This window comes from Rhipicephalus microplus, chromosome X (genome assembly GCF_043290135.1).
Source record: "Rhipicephalus microplus isolate Deutch F79 chromosome X, USDA_Rmic, whole genome shotgun sequence".
NCBI classification, from domain to species: Eukaryota; Metazoa; Arthropoda; class Arachnida; order Ixodida; family Ixodidae; genus Rhipicephalus; species Rhipicephalus microplus.
In genome coordinates this window covers 47,741,561-47,763,818 of record NC_134710.1, presented here as the reverse complement: position 1 = coordinate 47,763,818, position 22,258 = coordinate 47,741,561, and the positions used below count along the sequence as shown (strand labels likewise).

Below are 22,258 nucleotides of genomic sequence, written 5' to 3'. Positions count from 1 at the left end.
CCTGGACCTCCTTGGCCCAGGCCTTCTGCTTGGCAAATGATCTTTCTATTGCAGTGTCACGCTAGCGCTTCAAAATTTCTTGCAAGAAGGCCTCATTCATGTTTCATTTAGGCAAGGAATAACGTTAACACATGTAATATAGCATAGTAGAATAGTAAAAGAACAGCTGTGCATCACACAACGAGAATGGCATTACAGAGTTACAGAGGACATAGCCATAATTCTTCATCATCTTTAGCCACAGCAACAATAAAAGGCACATAATGCCTTATAGATGTGAATACCTTGCTTCTCTGCAGAATGATGAAGAATGACATAGTGGGTGCTTGCCTAATTAAAAGGGTCCTGAAACGCTTTTTCAAGTAACCACAGAATGAATTCACTGGAAGAGCTTATTGCCTCACGAATTCAATGCCGCGAAATATTCAAGAATCCGTCCAGTGCGAGTGGAGCTACAAAAGTTTGTCGCATGCTGCAATTGCATTCTCTCTTCTCACATCCCGACGAAAGCGCTGCAAGATAAGCAGGGAGGGATGGCAGGGCCACAGAAGAACGTCACACGTGCCTCGTGGCCTTGAGCACTTTTTTCTCTCTTTTTTTTCTTTGAATGCGCCGCTTTTTCGGTGTGATCGTGCACACACGCGTAGACAAGTCGCGCCCTCCCGCGGTGATCTCTGTAACGAGCGAGCGCGCCCTGTTCAAATCAGCCAATGGCTGATAGATGGGTAATTCACATGTGATTTTTGGGCATATTCTGCCATTTGTCGAGAGAAGAGAAAGCAATTTTCAGCTGACTTTGATAATTTATTGTGAAGTCCAGGCCGCGAGCTGTGCTATAATATTTGGCTCGCGTGTTGTTGGGAGTCTCTACTACCGATCGGCAGCGTTTTATGACCATGCCCAAAAAGTGTTGCTGGACCCTTTTAAAAATATTATGCTGATTTATTGGGTAGTGGGTACTTTGCAACTGTACTTGTTGTAGTTACCCCAGGAGAGTTTATAAAAGGCTTTAGAAAGGCTGCTGTCTAGCTTTTGCTTTGACTGTACTGCATGTTCCGTGCAGGTTTAGGGTTTTTTGTGTTTACTGCCACGGATGACACTACTTTGCTTTCATGCCTTCAGAACAGAGTGGCAGTCATCCATGATTTTAACGACCTTGATTTTGTTGGCGGCACTCTGGTAAACAGTAGTTTTGTTTTAACTGGCCGTATATGTTGGCTGTATGCAAGCACAGCGTGATTGCACGGACAAGGATCATTATTTCATCCACAGCAGCTGCAACACGCAGTAGTTTGGTTTTCACTCTGTACATGGCTGCGATCCATGATCATGTTATTCGCAACTAAGGTGTTGGTTACAGTAGTTGTGGCTAACAGTGTTTTTACTTTAACCTGGTACACGTCTGCTGTGTGCATGCTTTTGTAACGGTGGTGACACCATCTATGACAATATTAATTGTGGTCATGGTTTTGTCTGCAGTGGTTGTGGCGTACTGTAGTTTTGTTTTGACCCAGTGAAACGCGCACGCAGAGTCACAAACTTGGCAGAAGCTGCTAAGTTTGAAGAATTATTTCTCTGCAGGCCACATGCATGCTGGCATCAAACTTGCCACCTACATTATGATGGACAGTCTCTGTTGCCAGCCAGCTTGATCGTGAGGAAGTTATTATGATGGGCACATGGTAGTGAAAGGCACTTCTTGGATTAAGAGAAATTAGGGTGCTGCCTTTCGGCTGCATGTAGAAGTCTCAATGTAACGAGTATTACAGCTTCCCCACTGAATTAAAGTTTTATTTTCCTACGAGGTACACTGAAAAATTTTATATTTGGAGAATGTTGTGTGGAATGGTCAAGTATTGTCATGTTGATTCTTGTTGACTAATTAAACTTGGCGGCCCCTTTTGTACTACAGGTTTTTGAGTCTTCAGGCGTTCAGCTCATGGCAGACAGCCAGTATGACGCCCAGAACAGGATCCAGACCTTGCTTGAATTCCTGCATGAGCGTGAAATGGATATAGAAGACTTGGCGGAGGTGAAACGAGTTCGATTGGAGCAGTGCATTCAGCTGTGTCAGTTGGAGAAAGATGCCAATCAGGTAAAAGCCTCTCATTTTACGTTGTCAGTATAGGTCAGCAAATTCAGAAGTCTACTTGTTTGCTCAGATGTCTCCTGATTTTTTAGTTCAAGTTCAAGTGAGATCAGCGGAATAAAACCGTGGTGTGTCTAAGTTCAAATGAGTCTAGTGGATGAGCTTTTTGATGAGTGTGAGTCTTAATGATCCCAAAGCAAAAATGTAGCATGTGGGTAAGTTGCTCCCTTGCCCAGCTATGGTTGTCACACGTGTTTGAACTGACAGTTCTCGGATAACACCTTTGACAACTTTGCAACACTCCATAATCGCTTGTGTTTCAGTTCACATTTTCAATGCCCACTTATTGTGACCTACCTTAAAAGCCATTTCCGTTGTTATGATTCTGATGGTTTTTAAGATGAAACTGTTTACTGTGGTTTGGCTTCATTTTCTGTCTGTTCTGCCTGAAAATGCTCTTTATGGTGCAGTACCACGAGTTGCTAAGGCGTCTGAGTATGTATGAGCATAAAATTTTCTGGGAAGCTATTCGGGGTCTGTAAAAAGGCGGCATGCAGAAATTATTTAGCTTAGCAGTCAACTTGAGTCAACATTGCTTCCTTCTATTAATTCAATTGTATTTCAAAGGTAGGAAAATCTTTATTTCCTGGTCATTGCATGCTTCTAAATGTGATACAGTTAACCCTGGATATAACGAAATGGAGAAATTCCCAGAAAAGTTCGTTATAAAGAGGATTTTCTTATATGAAGCTTCGATACGGAAATTCGAAAAAAATTAGCACACAAATTAAACAAAAGAGGAACTAAAGGCATAGCTAACCCAAAACACTTCTTTAGTGGTAAAAACTGCTTATGATTGCGATAGCAAATGCGTGGACACTCTCAGCGGGTTTTGCTCGTCGCCGCCATATTCCGTAACAAGTACAACTTGAGAGCATGCCCCGCGCATCTTAACTTTTACGAGCGGGTAAAAGCGTGTGAGTGCTGCTGAAGCAGAGATCACATGAGCCGGCCCATCTCTGTCATCTGAAAGGCGCATACGATACATCCCCCATGTTTTAGAACTGCTGTTGAATGCTCGAATAGAAAGGAAACCACCCGTCTTGAATAAGCATGAAAAAAACATGGGATGAGGAGGGGAAAGAGTCGCTTGACTAGCAACTGTGGACTTTGGTTTTTAAGGGCGTGGTCGTGATCGCTGGCGCGCATGCTGTATGTTTTTGGTTGTAAGATATAGGGTTAAAAAATATGCGATAGAACAACTTGGCCATAATAAAATTTTAAGGAATTCATAAAAGAACAACAGTATTTGCAAAAATGGCCATGCGTATTGGGGGAATGCTTCTGAAGTTTAATTTAATCAGCTTAAGTTTAATTTATGTTTAATCCAAAGGAGTAGCGAAAAGTGTCAATCTTGGGATGATTGGCATGAATGAGGATAGTGTTGCCGAGTGGATCTGCTTAACAAGGGGAAAATGTAAGCTGTGGTGTCTACAAGGGTGCAACAGCTGCGCCAATTGTGCCAATTTGATACTATTCCCCATTTTTGCGCCGAGCTGTGCCCAGATCACGAAATTGGCCGAAATTGCACCAAGATGCCCGACCAGCCCCAAAATTTTCTTAGTTGCACCAATTTCATTGAACAATGAAGGCCATGTTGGGCACCTGTAGTTTGCGTCCTCAATCAGTCCAGGGATCTACGCGCGCCGACCCTTATCTTAAACCACGGCAGGACACTCGGGAAACGCAATGCGCCAGTTAAAGTAAGAATGCCGCGCTCCATCGGTCCGCTGATCGCAGCGATACGTGACACAACTTCAGGACAAAGACATTGCTGTAGCCAGCAACGCTTCGTAGCAAATATAAATATCCTAGTCAGCAAACGCTGTTATGGCATGTTCTTTCATCTTTTTTTTTTTCCAATCGAACTTCGCAGGAAGTATTTGTGCTGACCTGGCTCGCGAGGTAATGCAATTTTCAAGGTATTTGCCTTTTTATTCGCCTGTGGACATGCTTGTAGCTGGCTAGATCGCAGTTACATATGAAAAAAAAATAATTAAAGAAACAAGTTCTGGAAACAAAAGTGATTTGTATCCTTCTGTTGAGCTTGGTAAACAATAAGAAAAGACGGGGGTCAGGGCATTGCCCTCAGTGGAATTTCGTCTCACGGGGTGCAGCAATGTCTCGCTGCTTGATGGTGAAGGCGGAGGCACATGGTCAAGAAATCCGTGATAGGGGTATCGCTTTTCATTTTTGTGGAATTTTTCGTAGCATTGTGCAGCAAACGATGCCTGTCTGAGCGAGAAACAGCGTCCTAGACGAGACGAAAAGATAGACGAGGCACACAGACTCAGTGCTGAGTTAATTTTGTACCGAAAGAGACAGAAACGATGAAAAATGTCGTTGTGTTTTAGAAAAACAGAAATAGCCTTTGCGGTTATGAAATACTTCGGCGTCGTCACTACCGGGGCTAATAATATGCACGTGTGTAGTCGACCCATTCTGTGACACCAAGGAACTCAGCCACTTCATAAAAGCCCCGCATAACTATCGAAAGTGTCGGTGACTGCAGAAAGCGCACCAGCATCGCGTACAGATGCTTTGCGATGAGTAGCGTAACTTTTCCGACTGCACGGAACACTGTCAACTACAAAATGCAGATGAGATTCTTGGTGACTGCTTGGAATGTGCCAGCGCCGTAAAACCTGAGTGCCACCAGTAGCTGTAACACTGGAGGCACAGGCTGTCTTCGGTTGTCCCCACTTGCACAGAGCGGCAACATAGCCAGCAGCTGTCGCACAGCGTTCTCGTATATCTGTGTCGAGGGTGGAATTGTTGCTCATCGTACAACTCCATCGGATTTCCTCGATTACATAAAGTGAGTAATCGCAGGCAGTGCATCTCAGAAATCGCTCAGTCATGGCGAGGCAAGCAAACTCAAAAGCGGCCAACCTCTGTGCGACGTCCATTCGAGAGGTGGCCATGTTGGAATAACACATCAAGTCGCTTTCAAGCTAGACACGCATCTGACTTGAAACATGTCCTGACTTCGACCGAGCCAAGTTCTCTTCAAGTCGTCCACAAGTTCAAGAACGATTTATGGCGAGCGGCAAGACTGTTTTGAATCAAGAACGAGTCAAGTACGAGTCAGGGAACATCTCTGCATTCGTGGATTTGTCCCGGGACACAGCACAGTTTGTTCAGTTACTCTGCGCGTATACGCTGCATAATTGTACGAGTATGATTGCTGATGTCTAAAAAAGTTACTGGCAATCATTTGGAGCATATCATAACATTTGTGCAGCCCTAAAAAAATTAAAACTGTTTGCCAGGTTTTTTTGTTTTTATTTTCGCCACCCCTAACGTCACCAGCTTGGCTCATCCAAATTTGAATCCTCAGAGTCTGTCAAAGGATTTGAGTGACATGGCAAATGCTAATGTAGACTTTATCACTATTTTCTGAGTGGGGTGGTTCAAAATACTACTTTTTATTAAAATGGCAGTACTCATATTTACTCGATTTAGGAGACACGGAATGGTTTGTACATATTATTTTTTCAAAATGCAAGCCTTCTTTTTTTTCATTGCTCCAAATTTGGTCTGTCGTGATAAAAAAAATTAATTTTTGGATTAATTTTAGTGCTCCAAAAGTAACGTTTGGCTGCTCAAAAAATTTCTCCACATTCTATTTCGGCTTTTGCACTCCTGTTAACTATGTCAGGAAAGAACTCTAGTCAGAAAAATTTTTTTTCCTCCGACCTTTTTTTTATCATAAAAGAGTGAATCTGTTGGTTAGTTTACCCTGTGGTATGAGACCCATTTGGCAGCAATTGGATGAACCAAGTCTTGCGAGCTTCAAGGAAGTACCACTCACACGTAAAAAAAAAAGTCTAATTGCATCAATCAGGAGTTCAATAACACATATTTAAGCAGGATAAGTCTTTGTCACTACATTCAAACCTCGATATAATGAACTGGGATATAACGAAAGGCCGGTTATAACGAAGGAAATGAAGAATAGTCTTGCAACCGATACAGTGTTTGAAATGTACCTTTAAAACAAATTTTTGGTTATAACAAACTTATTTTCGTGTAAGATGGAACTGTGTTATATAATTAAGTTTGACTTTATTTACAAGCAACTGCCGATTTTTGGGACATGCCACAAGCACCTTAAATTCGGCGGAAAATAATGTTTGAAATTTCGAATGTTGAATTTTTCTAACTTTGTGCTCAAATTGCTGTTAAAAAATGCCGTTAATTGAAGACACCATTGCTGCTGCCATTAATATCTCGCATGCTTGAACCATCGCTTTCATATGTCTGTTTGTGGCTGTAGCAGATTCCTCAAGTCAGCTTTTAGAATCTTCTACGGCAGCAGCTGGATTGACTCGTTCAAATAGAACATATAGCTCTTTGCAACTTCATGCTTCACTAAGGAAAAACAGGTGCTTATACTGGTGGGGGTGTGAAGTTTTGTGGTAAACTAATGCACATAAATATCAAAAGCTATGAGACTGCAAAGGAGTGACATCATTGAAAAAGCTACCATTGTGGATGTCTGCGAAATCCTCAGCATCTGCTTGAACATACTTATACATGGCTGCATGTGGCCCATAATTGGATGTGTTGGTTTTCTTTCATAAAATTTTATTGTGACAATGTGATTCATTACAATGTGTCTTACATGGATCTCCATTTTTATGCATGCATACAATGTAATACTAGTCTATTGCTTATAATTTTATGCTAAAACATTCTATTTTATCTCTGTAGCTATGGGGGCATTAGACACATCAGTTTTCATGATGTTCTTAGTTAAAAAAAAATGTATGTCATAATTTTCTCCCATGTTGGGTTTGTGTCAGTGCACTAACTGTGCATGTTACATACTGTTTGTACTTAAAGGAATTGTGTAAAGCTATTAAGCCCCCCCCCCCCTTTTTTTTTGTAAAAATATGCTTTGTTGCTGATGCTGTTGTCAAGTACTGTGACATCATATGGCACTGTGTGCATTCCAATTTTTAGGTGAACACATGGATCAGAAATGGAGAGGCAATGCTCTCTGCCACGTTTGCGATTCCAACTTGCCTCACTGAAGCTGAGCAGTCACGCTCCCAACATGAACAGTTTCAGCTGGCAATAGAGGTGAGTGAATTAGTGCCTGCTCGATGGCCAGAACCTTTTGAAAAGCCCCCAAGTAAGCTTAAAATGGCGGTAAAGAAAGCTTTTTTTTTTACATATACAAAATTATCTTTTCACTAAACCAGAAGCACCGCTCGTGCCATAAGAGGATGCTTGCAGTGATGTGATAGCTGCACCAATTGTACAAAACTATTCCAGGAGGTGAAACCTTCTACAGCCTGCTACATTTTCACAAAAATCTCTTTAATTTGCGCTGATCATGCATTAAAATGTCATTGATCAGTCTTTCAGAGAGAGAACTGAATGTGCCTGCAAACCATATTTAAGCAACCTCTGTAATTTTGATTGGCCATTGGAGCATACTGATGGGATCTATGTGGTTGAAGTCGCTAAGTGCCACGAGGTCAAACAATTCATACTGATCCATGCAGCGTGCATAAAATTTTCTACTACTAGTACTAGACCATACTGGATTACATTACTAAGCTCAGTAAAATAGTTCTAACTCCCAACTGTGATGAACTAAACTACAGTGAGTAAGTATGTTTATGTGCTTGAGTAGACCATATATTTATTTGTTGAGTTGTTTAAGAAAAAATTATACTAATTATTGTGATGTACTTCCATAAAAGTTTGTACAGGGTGCTAATTCATAAGTTATATCTGTCCCATACAGTTACATACAATTATACCTAGAGGCCATTCTGGCGCTAGTGTCTACACAGGCTCCTTCAGCGGCGCTTGTACCTCCATGGGAATTATGGGAAGTACAGGCTTCGAATCCGCTTCGGATGGATTACGTTCTTGAGATTCGCGACACTTCTTTTCTGAGTATAAAACAAAGTGATATGAACTTGTATATAATTGAAATTTGCTTTATTGGTTTGTATGCAAACTTTATTGGAAAATGTTTTTGTGGCGAGGGGGCAAAAGTGAAACCTGGGCAATTACCGTATTTCCTCACGTAATGAACGCACTCGCATAATAAACGCACCCCCAACTTCAGTCATCTAAATTTGGATTTTTTCCCCCCTGCATAATAAACGCACCCCCTACATTCATCCACTGCAGCCAAGCTAACCAACACCTGGCGCCTCTTCACTCATTGGATCTCTTTCGTTGTTTATTATTATGCCGGCCCCCCTCAACCACATCGGCTCGTTCCCCCCCCCCCCCCCCCCTTTGCGGGTTGCTGCGTGCGCTGTATTTCTTTTCTTTCTAACTGTATTAAACGCATCCTCTACATTCATTCGCTGCAGTCCCGCTAACCGACACCGGGCGCCTCCTCACCGGTTGGCTCTCTCCCGTTTTTTTGTTACTTTGCTGACCCCCCTCAACCACCTCGGCTCGCTCCCCCCCTCCCCCCCCCAGCCTTCGCCCGTTGCCACGTGCCTATTGCTTTTCTTTCTATGTGTGCCACAGCGGGATTTAGAGCAAGCGGTGTGAGTGTAGAGACATCGCAGCTGATAGCACACAGCCAGCGAGGAAGTCAGAGCGAAAGTCACCAAACTGCCCCACCATGGTCGCTTCCTGGGACCCCCCCCCCCCCCCCCCACTTCGTTTTTAGCCTACTTTCTTTTTTCTTCACTCTAACTGTCCCTTCATTCCCGGAGTTCCCCCCCCCCCCCCCTGAGTGCTCGATTTTCGGCGCCCCTCCATATCACAAGCATATATCACTGTTGCAGTCAAAGGATTGGGAGAAAAGATAGTTTTTATGGTGTGCATGTGGGGCCCCAGGGACATCTTGCAGAAGATAGCGCCATCAACCACCGAAGATGAGTAAAGTGCAACAAAGAAGCTGTTTGCAAACAGTGTAAGAGTATGTAAATCGCGAAAGGTTAAGCGACCTAACTTTTTCTTGCACTACTGCATTTCTTTCTTCTCCCTAAAAAGTTTTCATAAAATATACCCCGCATAATAAACGCACCTCCCTACTTTGCTCCAATTTTTCGAGAAAAAAAAGTGCGTTTTACACGAGTAAATATGGTAACCATCAGGGTATGCATTGCTCTGCCATTGCGTTCCAGATTTGGCATCAAAATTTACTGAATTAGTATTTTTTACAACGCTTAAAAATAAACACGCTTGTTTTTTCCTCTAAAGTACGAATGATCTTTTTATGGAAATAACAGTACAGTATTAAATAAGAAACACTTAACATATCGTCTTGTGCAATGCTAGGTGCGTTTGCCCAAGTGGTCTACCCCAATGCTCCTCTGATTCTGTTGTGAAGTCGAGTCAGCGGAATGTGACGGTGCGTCACTTAGCTTCGTCATCGTTTTGAAGTGTATTTAAAACGAGTTTAAGCAAAGCGGGCTTTTGAAAAAACATTAACTCGATGCAATATCCTGCACTGGCATGGGGCGCTACATCTATGCGCAGCGGTGAGTGAATGATGCTTCATTTAAACTGTCAAATACGACTCGTAAAGCTTCAACGTCGTAGCAAACTTCAGACCTAGTGGTCTTCAGCCTCATTGAACAACAAAGGGGCTGCTTCAGTGCTTTTTACCCCACCCCACTACCCGCACTGAGTGAAGAACGAAACTGGAACTCTAGAAAAAATTCTGTAGAGGGTTGGCTAGTTAACCCTATCCAATTCGAAGCCTGTACTTCCCATAATTCTCATGGAGGTACACAATCGCTGTACCAAATTCCTCTCTAGGTATTATTGTATGAAACTCTATGATCTAACCTCACAATCACCGAACTTTCTCAACAATACCACCAGCTGCAGCGGCCTGTGGAATCTTTCAGCAAAGCATGGGCTGCCAGCATTCAAGTTTCTCGACTGCAGGGACAGTTTGTATTTGAAAACTTGCGGAACTTAAATACGAATTATACTTTGGCTGAAATTGAACGAGGACACAACACAAGAAACAGGACGGGCGCCGAGCTTCCAACAAATTTTATTCCATAGTAGAAAGAAAATTTTAGAACTCGTGCAAACCATATGACGATGTGTGCACACATCACACTTTTTTTAGCAACTAAAGAACCGCAATTTGCTGCCAAGAAAACAAATTTCTTTATATTTAAGAGATAGTGAAGTCGTTCTAATGCAGGCGTAGCCCATTTTCCTTATGTAATACACTTCTATTACGTCTCTCTCTGTCTTTTCTTTTGCCCTGGCTGTAAAACATTGCTTCAGTGAACTTTCAGTAGCATCCACACTCCTTACAATGTGTTACCATCAAGCTGCTGAAACCATTAAAGCCATTTTACATTGAGATGGTGTTGCCTGACCCTGTTGTTGAAACACTGCCCTGTTTGGCCTATATATTCATTCATGCAACTCAAAGAAATGAGGTAAACAACTCTTGATGCATACTCAGTAAAAACGGCTGTATGCTTGGTAGAACACATCTTTTTCCTGCTCAACATTGTGCATTGATGTCCGTGTCGCAATGTCAGCAATACAAACATGAACCATCGGTGTTTTGACAAGCCTTATATGCCAAAATAACTTTTGAATTTGTTTGGTAAGGACCTAGCATGCTTGCTATTTCTGTCCCGAGCCAGCTTGCCAATTGCCTTGGCAAGAGCCCAGTGTACTTTCTAAAGTACACTATCATAACTTCTGAAGAAATAAATTTATTCTATGAAAATATGCAGCTGTTGTTGTCTGCGTAGTTTGATAAATATGCAAACTTTCAATGAAATTCAAACAATAGTTCTTCTTGCATGGGCATTAATGGATTGATGTATCAAGTGGTAGGAAATTCATTAAGGCAATGTGGCCAACAGTTTCAAATCTCTGACATGTTAGCATTGATGTGTGGAGATCTTGACATGAGACCTAAAAATGAAACTTTGTCCTTCATTTTCTCTTCTTTCAATAAACCTATGATGGTGAAATTAACTACTGTAGTGTTTTCAAGGAATAAATTAGTCATTTAAACTAATTATTTAATTAGTGTGCCCCTTTTAAGCATCTTCAGTCTAGAACCATCTGGTGGGTAAGCCACCACTCATATTTACTGTGTTCATATTGACCAAATATTGTTATTTTGTGAGTAAGAAAAAAAGATCATGTGAAAACTATTTGTAAGTTTTGGGTGCACTAATGTGCTATTGCTGACTTATTTTTATATTTGCCAGTACTACATTGGTAGCAGCGTGTTGCTGTGGAAGACGCTGAACACTGATCTTAATTCACTGATCTTAGCTCCTTTAAAGGACACTGAAGAGTAAAACGATTTTTCTCGTATTAGTAAATTGCTCTTTCACAGTATCAAAAACACCACGCTTGTGGCAAGAAAACGCTTGGTAAGTGAGGAAATGTGCAAAAGGAAAATGCAGGTGGCGACACCAGCTTGAAGTTTCCGCACCATTCGCCATGATGTTGCATATTTTGATGATGACGCCTACTAAGGTCTACATAGTTCCTAATCGGTAAAAACAAAGTGAAGTGTCTTCTGAAGGGGCCATAGCGTTGTAGCCCCTTCATCATCATAATCATTTTCTTAGCCACCGCACTGCACCTCTCGCACAGCGCATGCCTAGCCGGAGCTGCGTGAGGACAGAATGGGTTCATGCACCTGGCGCGTCGGGCACTACACTGGTGACCTGGAGAACGCGCCCTTCGACAAGCGGCCGCCGCCATGCTTACACGGTTGTGCCTTCAAATGAAGCCCTTACACCTGGCCTACCTGCGGATGGTTTCTGCAGCTCGATGCAACTCTTGTCTGAATGGCGTCAGGGCACAGCCGACAATATACACCATTTTTTTCGACGCCCTTCTGGTAGAGCTGCGTCATCTCACTGCCACATCAAGCTCCAGCCCGCAGCCCTATGATGACCTCTGCTCTACGGTGCTGGCCTGCTATGGCCTCACCTACTGCCCGCTTCCGGGGACCCGCAACTTCCAGGTTTCCCCTTAGTCACAGCGAGCGGTACCAACTGGCCTTCATCTCTGCCTTGACGAAGACTTCGTTCTCCAAAGGCTACGTCTCTTTCCACTTCTCGTCTTGCCACTTGAGAAGTGCCTCCCAAACCCGTTCTGCCGATCTGATGAGGTTCAGGCAATTCGTGTTGAATGCGACCAGTCAGCCATGAGGTGCGTTTCTACGACATCCTCTGCCGATGATACTTTAGGCATGCTCGTCACAGGCACGTCCTGTCTGACCTCTACGGCTCACGACACCTCTCACACGTCAGGCTCCATGACGTCAACCTTATCGCATGCCCGAGAGTCTGCCTAAGACACGGTCATCACCTGACTTGCCTTGGACCGTTCTGACCTTTTATCAAACTCGACCCTCAATGCGATTTGTAAGCACTGACCAGCCTCACCCTCTCTGTCTTCTGCAGAGGAAGTTCAAGTTCCCATTGAACTATAACCGAACTCAGCTATGCGGCGACTATGACTGGCTTGAAAACGACATGCATGGTCCGCTTACGACAGGGCACACCACACATGCCATGCCTGCCATGAATGCGGCCAGCGATTATGCAAACCTGCCCGCCAACCCTTGTGCACGGACAACGGAAAGTCGTTCCACGCTGACTGGGTTCCACAACCACCATTCCCCGGAGCCTTTTACGCCGGCCAGCAACCGCCAGATGTGTGTGCACAATGCAAGCTTGTTGGTCACAACAGCGACGAAGCCCATTCCTCCTCTATGTCTACCACCTGTGACACTGCGTCGACGAAGTTAATGCGCTTGACTGCAACTTGTGGCTGCGTAGCAGGGTGGCTACGCAGCCATGAGCTTCAGTCGCGTCCGGGTCACCAGTGTAGCGAGAGAGGGAGACGTGAGACGATGTCGAAGGCGGTCGGCGGGGCCATGCCAGTCTCACCACTTTATTCCCCTCAAGTCAAAGCTCAGCAGCGGCAGCTGCCTGCATCCGACAAGCCTGGTGCGTGAACCCATTCTGTCCTAGCGCAGCTCCAGCTAGGCATGCGCTGCACGAAAGGCTAAGAAAATGATGATAATGATAATGATGAAAGCGCTAAAGGCTTTACATATAAAGGTTGAATTCTGCGGAGCAGAAGAGGCCAAATTACGATATACTATACACTTTGTAATCCATGAAGTCGCAAATGGATATTTCAGCATGAAATTTAAAAATAAAACTTGGAACTTGGTTTTCTCCTTTGTTATAAGGGCATTAGAGTTGTCAGAGTACGATTTATCAATCTAAACCGATTCATTGTCTCTTTTTTGTGTCTCTTTAAGAGACTTGGAAAGACCAATGTCTTGGATAGATATTACACAGTCGACTCCCATTAATACGAAGTTCACGAGAACTACAAAAAGCTTTGAATTAAACACACTTCTGAATAAGCAAAACGCTCAAAACTTGCACATTTATTGCTTCCAACGTGACAATTTTCTAAGAAAATAGTCTGTCAACTACTGTTGCAAAGTCCGGCTGCTGCTAGCTAGTTTTCCAAGCACAACGTATGTAGAAGTAAACTACAAAGCCACAAAACGTCAAAATCGGAAAAAGTAGAGAAGCAGAAACAGTAGAAACATTGACGGTGAGTAGAGACGTGGCACTAACAACTGACATTTATTTCAGAAAAAACTTTTCTCCCAGTCCGTACAACGCATGCGATTTGTAGTGGTTGCTCAGGGAACATGAAAATCTACGCTCGGGCACTGGTGGTAACTTGCCGTTGCACTGCAAGTTGTGTGGTTGTATGCCCTTCTTTGATAAGGTGACAATTTTAGCTAAAATTGTCACCTTATCAAAGAAAGGCATACAACCATTGAAGTCACGTCCGGTGCGTCGAAAAATGAGTGCATCCTGTCTCCTACCATTCAGGTTTGGCGAAACAGTGGGCTAATGCACAGTGAACTGCATGGGGCTGCAATAGCATTAGTTTGAATGCCACAATTGTGTATTAACGCGATAGCATTAGAGAGCTCGTGTCGCTGAAATTCCGCCATTGGTGTCAGCATCGTTGGCTGTGAGCGAAAAATTGAGAAAAAAGCACAATAAAATTCCGGTCCCATTGAGAATCGAACCCGGGCCGTTCACGTGGCGACCAGGTGACCTGCCACAAAGCCGCGATGTTACTTGCAGCTGCTTCGGGAAAAAACACTGCCATGTAGTGGAAGGAGTCTCCTTAATGCATTTTGTTCGACAGGTGTCATGACGAAAACGAGCCCATTCGGTGATTTTTAGGCACATTTGGGAGGCCATCAAACTATGTCGAAAAAGGCCAGGGTACTGTAGCCATCGCCACTAAAAACACACAGGAACTTTCAAACATCTGCAAAAATGCACAACTATGTACATGTAGCGGAAAACATATCATGTCTTTCCAAAGCAAACAGCAAACGCTAGATAATGTGCTTCCATCTGTGAGGCATTGTGAGACTCTTTATGGCCTCCGAAATGGCGAGCGCACGGTGGGTGTCTTGGAGGCCATGCAACTCTTACTTTAGATCGAAAACCTGTATGTACCATTCGCACGTGCGCGCACTGGTACAATCTACTGTGTGTGTGCTTGTGTGTGTGTGTATGTGTGTGTAAAAAAACATATTAATAAGTATGCACTTAGTGTTTGAAGGGTGCGCCAGATTTCGCTATTGCATGCAACTCTTAGAGATGAAGCTTAAGGGTCCCCCAATATTTAAAATTTGTTTTGAAGTATTGTTTTAATGTTGATATTAAGAGCAGTAATCTTCTCTTAAAAGTGAATTTCAATGGTGTGAGCGGTTGTCGCACTACATCGCTGATGCTGCAAGCTATGGCAGCAATTAAATATGCAATATAGTGAGACAGCAAAGTGGTAATGCACGTTGCTGCCCCTTCAGTGACACCCAACCACTGGCACTGGAAAAGTAGTGAGACTGAAACGTGAACCACGAACAGCACATTGGATGTAACAGCTGTTTACCAATATGTCTGGATGTAATTCTAGACACAGCCTTTAGAATCGAGAGCACTGTTACATGTGTACAGTGTGTATGGAATGTGAAAATATAAATCTTATCTCTTTTTCTGTCTTTTTCAGAAAACGCATGCGAGTGCCATTCAGATTCAACAGAGGGCAGAGTCTCTTGTACAAGCAAACCATTATGATCCAGCAGCTGTGCGGGCTGTCGCGGAGGCTGTTGACACATGGTGGCATCGTATGATGACGCATGCTGAGGATCGACATCGCATGGTCACGGCTGCTTTGCGCTTCTACAAGACAGCGGAGCAGGTGATCACACATTACGCGACTACAGCTTTAGGCCAGCAGTGCCATCTACTACGGTGGAACCTTTTTCGGGTGTTTTTTGCTGGTGTTACAAACTCTGTATGCTGCTTAGTTTTCTTGGCATTCATATTCCGCTTTGGGGCTCTTTGCTGTGATGTTATTAATTAGTGCCTCAATTCGAAAAGCTGTAATGTTGACTTTTTGATGGTGTGGGCAATTGAAACAAATTCAGCTTTTTTTTTAACTTTATTTCACTTTTCTTTGATGCAATGCTTTTTGCTAAGCAGTGGCAGCACTTCCAAGGCTGGTGTGTTTTTCTGCTGTCAGGTCTACTCTGTCTTGGATAGCCTTGAGCGGGAGTACCGACGTGATGAAGATTGGTGTGCTGCTGGGGATGAGATGGAAGGCACGGATAGAGGTGCTCAGCTGGCCCAGCTTCTCACCAAGCATCAAGAGAAAAAGGAGGCCTTTCTCAAAGCGTGTACCATGGCTCGTCGCAATGCCGAGACCTTCCTCAAGTACACTGCCCGGTGCGGCCAGCACTGTGCAGGGCATGGCGATGCAAGCTGCAGAGGTCCTGAGGCCAAGGTGAAAGGTGGGTGGCTCCTTCCTTCTGCCTGGTTGTAGACCTGCCTAGGTTATGGACAAAGCAAATTGAACATGCGTGGGAAATAGGCATTCTGTGTTCACAAATGTTGTGTTAAATATTTTGCTGAATGTAATTTTTAATTGATGTTTAATTTTATTTCATAAGTAGACCTATTGGACAGTTTTTAAAATTGGTAGCATTTTTTAAACAAATCGTTAAAAAGCATTAAAATTGTGTAAACAAATCGTTTTAAAATGCATGTAATAACCCTAAAAGCACTCCATTAAAGAAATATTAAAGCCCATAGACCCAGAGAATGCACATCACCTTTAGCATGTAACTGGCATGCACAACTATTATCGTAGTGTTTATAATGTGTGACGTTGTGCATTCTTAAGGTTCAAAGGGACACTAAAGGCAGACAGCAATTTGCATCTCAGTTGAAGATCAATGTTTGAGAATGTCTGAAACTTGAATATTATTGACAGTAGTGCTCTACTAGAGGAAAAATTAAGGTAAATGTATAACACCAAAGGCTATGAGTGAGATATTTTGGAATGATCCCGATGACATAAAGTTCTGAGTACGATTAACCATTAGTAATCAAACCAGTTGTAGTAAAAAAAGAACCTTCTATGCATTACAAGAAGTTATAAAATGCTTGTCTGTTTCTGCTTGATTTATGAAAAAGAAAAGTGCTTAGTGTCATTATGAGGAAGGCAGCAAGTGGTTGAAAAGTTCCATCTACTTGAAACTGCGCTTCGCTCAAGCGGTCGTATCTCAGTGGTAATGGTATCGTGTACTGCTATGTGTGCACACTCATGAAAGTCGCTGTGACGGAAAGTTCGACAAAATTCTTTATGCATGGGATGTTACTGTATGCCCGAATGGTGTATGCCACTTGAGCTGTGGCGAATAAACCGATGGGACCTTTCACTGGGTGCCACAAAAAAAACCTTTATGCTCAAGGTGGCTCAGCTCTATGCCCCTGCGCCGGCATCGCGGGCCAGTGTCTCGTTTTCAGGTTCGCTGATTACATTTATCGTAGCAAGCTTTGGCGGCTTTTGTTGCTGCTATGGCTTCCGCTACTTTTCCTCTGCTGTTACTAGTGTCGCTGGCTGTGGAGTAAAGGCGAGCTGTGTTGGGCAAGGCAATTGCTACATCAGAACTGCTACATTCAGGCAGGTGATATGATGCCGTGTGCACCTCTAAAACGTGATTTATTTTCAAAATAAGCATTTCCTTGGCACGAAAGTAGGACTACAAGGTTTCTGGACCGCATATATAACAATCAGCATCGACTTTACAGTTGCATTTAGTGTCCCTTTAACCCTTTGAGTGTTTTTGTCATACATGTACGGCAGTAGTTTGCTGTCCCACAGTATCTTTGTCGTATGGGTATGTATTTGACCCACTGCTATAATGGCAACGCATGCTTACTGGGAGTTGCTGCCACCTTTTAGGAGTTAAATAAGTGTCGTAGATGATGGTGCTACCATCTTATGGTAATAAAGAGAACTCATTTCTAGTGTCAGTGCATTGAGCATTCTGCTGCAATGCCAATGAGCAACATGTTTGCGTGGTTTCAGTTTTGCCGCGTGATTGTAACAGAGGATTGTGAAACGTTATTTTTATCTTTATCGGCACTTCCTTGGAAAGGCACTGGAAGCTGATTTTCATCTGTACTAGCGCTGCTTTTAGCTTGTTTATCATTGACACTTGCAAGGTACTCTTGTTCTTGATAGTGTGATGACATTTATTCGAGCAGAGAAGTCGCAACGAGGTCGTGACGGAAAATGGGCGTACGGCAAGTCTGGCAAAGGCAGCACAAACTCTCGCGCAAGCAGAGCACCGGGCTTTTTGTTGTCTTCCGAAGGCACATACGCGATGGTGCGTATGCTCCACTACAATACCCCCGGGGTGAAGGGTAGCCATCCTGGCGCTTCAGGGAGTAAGCACAATGAGGGGGTCGTAGTAGGGCTTGAGACGGTCGACGTGTACGGTCTCGCATCCTCGACGGCGCAAATCTGGTGATTGTGTTAATGGCTCGATGATGTAATTCACCGGGGAGGTCGCGTCAATAACACGGTACGGACCATGGTACCGGGCCAGAAGTTTAGAAGACAGGCCAGGAACGTGCGGGGGCACCCAAAGCCACACAAGGGAGCCAGCACGAAACGTAGGAGCTATGTGGTGAGCGTCGTCGTGTCGAGCCTTTTGTAGACCTTGAGCCTCAGTTGTCAGAGACCGAGCCAACTGACGGCAGTCTTCAGCGTATCTGGCAACTTCCGAAAGCGGGGAGCACTCAGATCCATCAGGGCGGTACGGGAGTATAGTGTCGAGTGGGTGGGAAGGTTCGCGGCCGTACAATAGAAAGAACGGGGAAAAACCGGTGTCGCTTGCGTCGCGGTGTTATAAGCGAAGGTAACAAAAGGCAATACAGCGTCCCAGTTAGTGTGGTCGGAGGAGGTGTACATTCTCAGCATGTCGCCAAGTGTGTGGTTGAACCGCTCAGTGAGACCATTTGTCTGTGGATGGTATGCGGTAGATTTCCGGTGGATGATGTTGCATTCAGCGAGGATAGCTTGGATGACCTCCGACAGGAACACTCGACCCGGTATCACTAGGTAATTCCCGCGGAGCACCATGGCGTAGAGTGAAGCTGCGGAAAATGAAGAGTGCAACTTCGTGGGCGGTCGCTACCGGTAGAGCTGCAGTCTCAACGTAGCGTGTCAGATGATCGACTCCGACAATAATCCACCGGTTTCCAGAGCTACTATATGGGAGGGGGCCATAGAGGTCAATACCCACGCGGTCGAATGGGCGAGCCGGACACGGGAGCGGCTGTAACATGCCAGTAAGGTGCCGCGGAGGTGTCTTGTTCTGTTGGCAAGTGGTGCAAGACTGAACGTATTTCTGCACAAAGCGATACATTCCTCGCCAGTAATATCGTTGGCGCAGCCTTTCGTAGGTTTTCAGGACACCTGCGTGAGCACTTTGGGGATCTGCATGGAAATTCATGCAGATGTCAGAGCGCATATGAGTTGGGACAGCAAGGAGCCACTTCCGACCACCAGGCATGTAGTTGCGGCAGTACAGAATGTTGTCTCGTAAGGAAAAGTGGGCTGCTTGCCGGCGTAGCGCTCTCGTGGAAGGGACAGCAGACGGATCGGTAAGGTAGTCGACTAACAAGGCAAGGTATGGGTCTTTATGCTGCTCCGAAAGCATGTCATTGGTGTCGAGTGGTGACAAGGTGGTAAAAGGGGGTGACAGAGAAGCCACATCTGGTGTTAATGGCGATCGGGAAAGTGCATCGGCGTCCGCATGCTTGCGACCGGAACGATATACAACAGGGATGTCGTATTCTTGCAATCGAAGTGCCCAACGCCCCAGACGTCCGGACGGGTCTTTCAAGGTGGACAGCCAACATAGAGCGTGGTGGTCTGTGACCACGTCGAAAGGACGGCCGTAAAGGTACGGCCGAAACTTCGTAAGTGCCCAGATTATGGCCAAACACTCTGTCACGGAGTAATTCAATTCAGCCTTCTTGAGAGCGCGACTTGCATAAGCGACTACGTATTCGGTTTGGGTGCCTTTCCGTTGTGCCAAAACTGCGCCCAGACCAACGCCACTTGCATCAGTGTGAATTTCTGTGGCAGCAGTGGGGTCGTAGTGGCGAAGAATAGGTGGTGAGGTCAGCAGGCGGCGCAGTTGGCGAAATGCGTCGTCACTTGTAGGTGACCATGCAGATATACCTTTGCTGTTGGAAAGCAGACTAGTCAGAGGTGCGATGATAGACGCGAAGTTGCGCACGAAGCGACGGAAAATGGGCGTACGGCAAGTCTGGCAAAGGCGGCACAAACTCTCGCGCAAGCAGAGCACGGGGCTTTTCGTTATCTTCCGAAGGCGCATACGCGTTTGTGCGTATGCTCCACTACAATAGTACCAAGTTTACTCTGCCCATGGCATCCACACTCAGAGAAGATGCTGGTTTACCAGTAAAACTCTTGTCTGCTAGAGCATGGAGATACTATGCGTGTATGTGTGCATACGGTGATAAGGCACTGCGTGTAGTCTGTGTTTCAAGGAATACCAAGTGCTGAAATACAATTGAACATTTAAAATCAAGATGAGAGCCGACTGATGAAACACGTAATGGGGTAAGCAGAATGAACAAAGGAAGTGCCGCAGACTAGCTGCGAGCCACTTCCTTTGTTCATTCTGCTTATTCCACTACAGTCGAACAAGGATATATATCGAACTCGAAGGGGATCGCGAATTAGTTTGATATATGGAAAATTCGATATAAAAAAATGGAGGCCCCGAGAGCTTACCTGTAGCGGATCGTCATCTATAATAGGCGCATTCAAGAATGACAAATAATTTTGCACACACGCCGCAACAGAATGATTTATTTGCATGAAAAAAAAAAATCGCTAATCTCAGCCTGCTTCTTCGTTTTTTGAAATGTTGAAGACGCTAGCCTTGATCTTATCAAGGCTGTCTAGGGGTGACAGCCTGGTTCCCTCCATGTGGCCGATACAACGGCAAACGATGCCGAACGATGCTGCCACTTTCAGCGGCGGAGTACATGCGTGTAGCCAGCGCCTCGTCCGGACGATTCTCCTCATCATATGAGCTGTTGGCCTGGACATTGTAGTCCACTTCAACGACGTTGTCTGCAGACACTTTGTGTGGAACTGCTGCCGGGAAGTGGGACGAAAACTCGCGAAACGCGTCGTCTATGCGCTCGTCGTCGTCTTCACCGATTTCTGCAAGTTCCGCCGTCTCGAAGCCTGCCTTGCAGAATCAGTTGACCACTGTGCCCTTCTTCACGTCTCGCCAGGCATTGAAGATCTCCACGGGAGAAAACTTCGCGGAGATTTCCGGCCACTCCTTCGCCATTCACTGCTGGATGTCCTGGCTGCTGACAGCTTTGCTTTCACCAGAATTGGTTTTGCCAATGATGTTGTAGCACTGCTTAGATAGGTGAAGCCACCCGCTGTTTTCAGCAAAGCTGTTTCATCGAGTGCAGTGGCAAACCATTTGGCCTTCGCGATCAGCATCAGGCCATCCACCGGAATGTTCTTCGTGCGCACTTCTAAAAACTAGGCATAGAGTCTCTTTTCTACATTCCTGTGGGCAAAAGCGTGCACTTGCCAAGCCTCCGACGTTCGCTGCTCCACCGCATTTGCCTTGATATCTGCCTTGTTATTCAACAAGGTACTCGGAGTGCTCCGTGGTATCCTGAAGTCGTCCACGACGGTCCAGCATTTCTCACCCGCCTCAACACGCTGAATAGCCTTCAACTTCGTCGCAAAGTCAAGGGTCTTGTGCTTGTTGGTGCTGACCATAGATACACAAGAAGTCAAGGAGTTCGCAGCAGCTTTGCACACCACGCACGCAAAAGAAAAATGCTGCACATGCGATGGTAGGTAGGCGACGCGATGGTGGAAGCAAAAAAGCGTTTGCGAGGCGATAGCCACTTGCCAGGGCAATAGCAAAAGGCGTGAGCTGTGGTTGGCTGATCAAAACTCGCAAAACAGCAACAAAAAATAAAAGAAACGGTGAAAGGAGGAGGACGTCGGCTTCTTCGTTCCTGCTCTCCGAGCTAACGGGTACGCGCAGAAAGCATGAGGAGAGAAATAGAAACAAAAAAGAAAAAGCCGTTCCACAAATTAGAGATTGTGTCGTGAATTGTGCAGACCGAGCCCTCTTGCCCTTACCTTTTTCAAGCGTTTCGGGTTTTGGCGGAGGCGTGGTGCCGCGCGGAGGTTGCAGGGCGCTGCGAGTGCCAAAGCGCGCCTTCCAACTCGCGCATGGAGCCGTGCCGCCGCAGGGATTGCGGGGAAGGGGGAGAAGTGTCGAAGCGCACTTTCAAGCTCGCGCGGCGTTCGATATATCCGAAGGCGGGTAAAAATACCGTTTCATATAAACGTGCAAATTTCTATACTTTTAAAAGGAATTTCAAGGGGATAACTTGCAAGTTCGATATACCTGAAAATTCTGTATAAGTTGGTTCATTATAATCGTGTTCGACTGTATTTAATATTTGGCAGTTCAGCGCTGACATAATAAAACTTAAAACTGGTCCTTATTTTTTTTCACAATATTTTCCTAGCTTTACATATTTCTTACATTCAAAAACCCAAATAAAGTAATTTGACCGTCTCTGATAAATTTTCTCACAAATATTTGACACTCAAAGGATTAACAGGTGGCTTTAAGCTTCCTCAATTTGTGTTATTTTTTTTTAACTGCTTTTCATGGTGCCT

At 44.7% G+C, this 22,258-nt stretch overlaps 1 protein-coding gene across 3 annotated transcripts in view; it reads left to right on the top strand.

The window, feature by feature from the left end:
- trio (trio Rho guanine nucleotide exchange factor) overlaps positions 1-22,258 on the top strand; it is a 458,133-nt gene that overhangs the window by 109,969 nt on the left and 325,906 nt on the right. For all 3 annotated transcript variants that reach the window (XM_075876473.1, XM_075876472.1, XM_037427115.2), the window contains exons 19-22: positions 1,913-2,095; positions 7,118-7,237; positions 15,206-15,397; positions 15,722-15,989. In XM_075876473.1, coding sequence (XP_075732588.1) covers positions 1,913-2,095; positions 7,118-7,237; positions 15,206-15,397; positions 15,722-15,989 — 763 coding nt within the window. The remainder of the gene's footprint in view (positions 1-1,912; positions 2,096-7,117; positions 7,238-15,205; positions 15,398-15,721; positions 15,990-22,258) is intronic.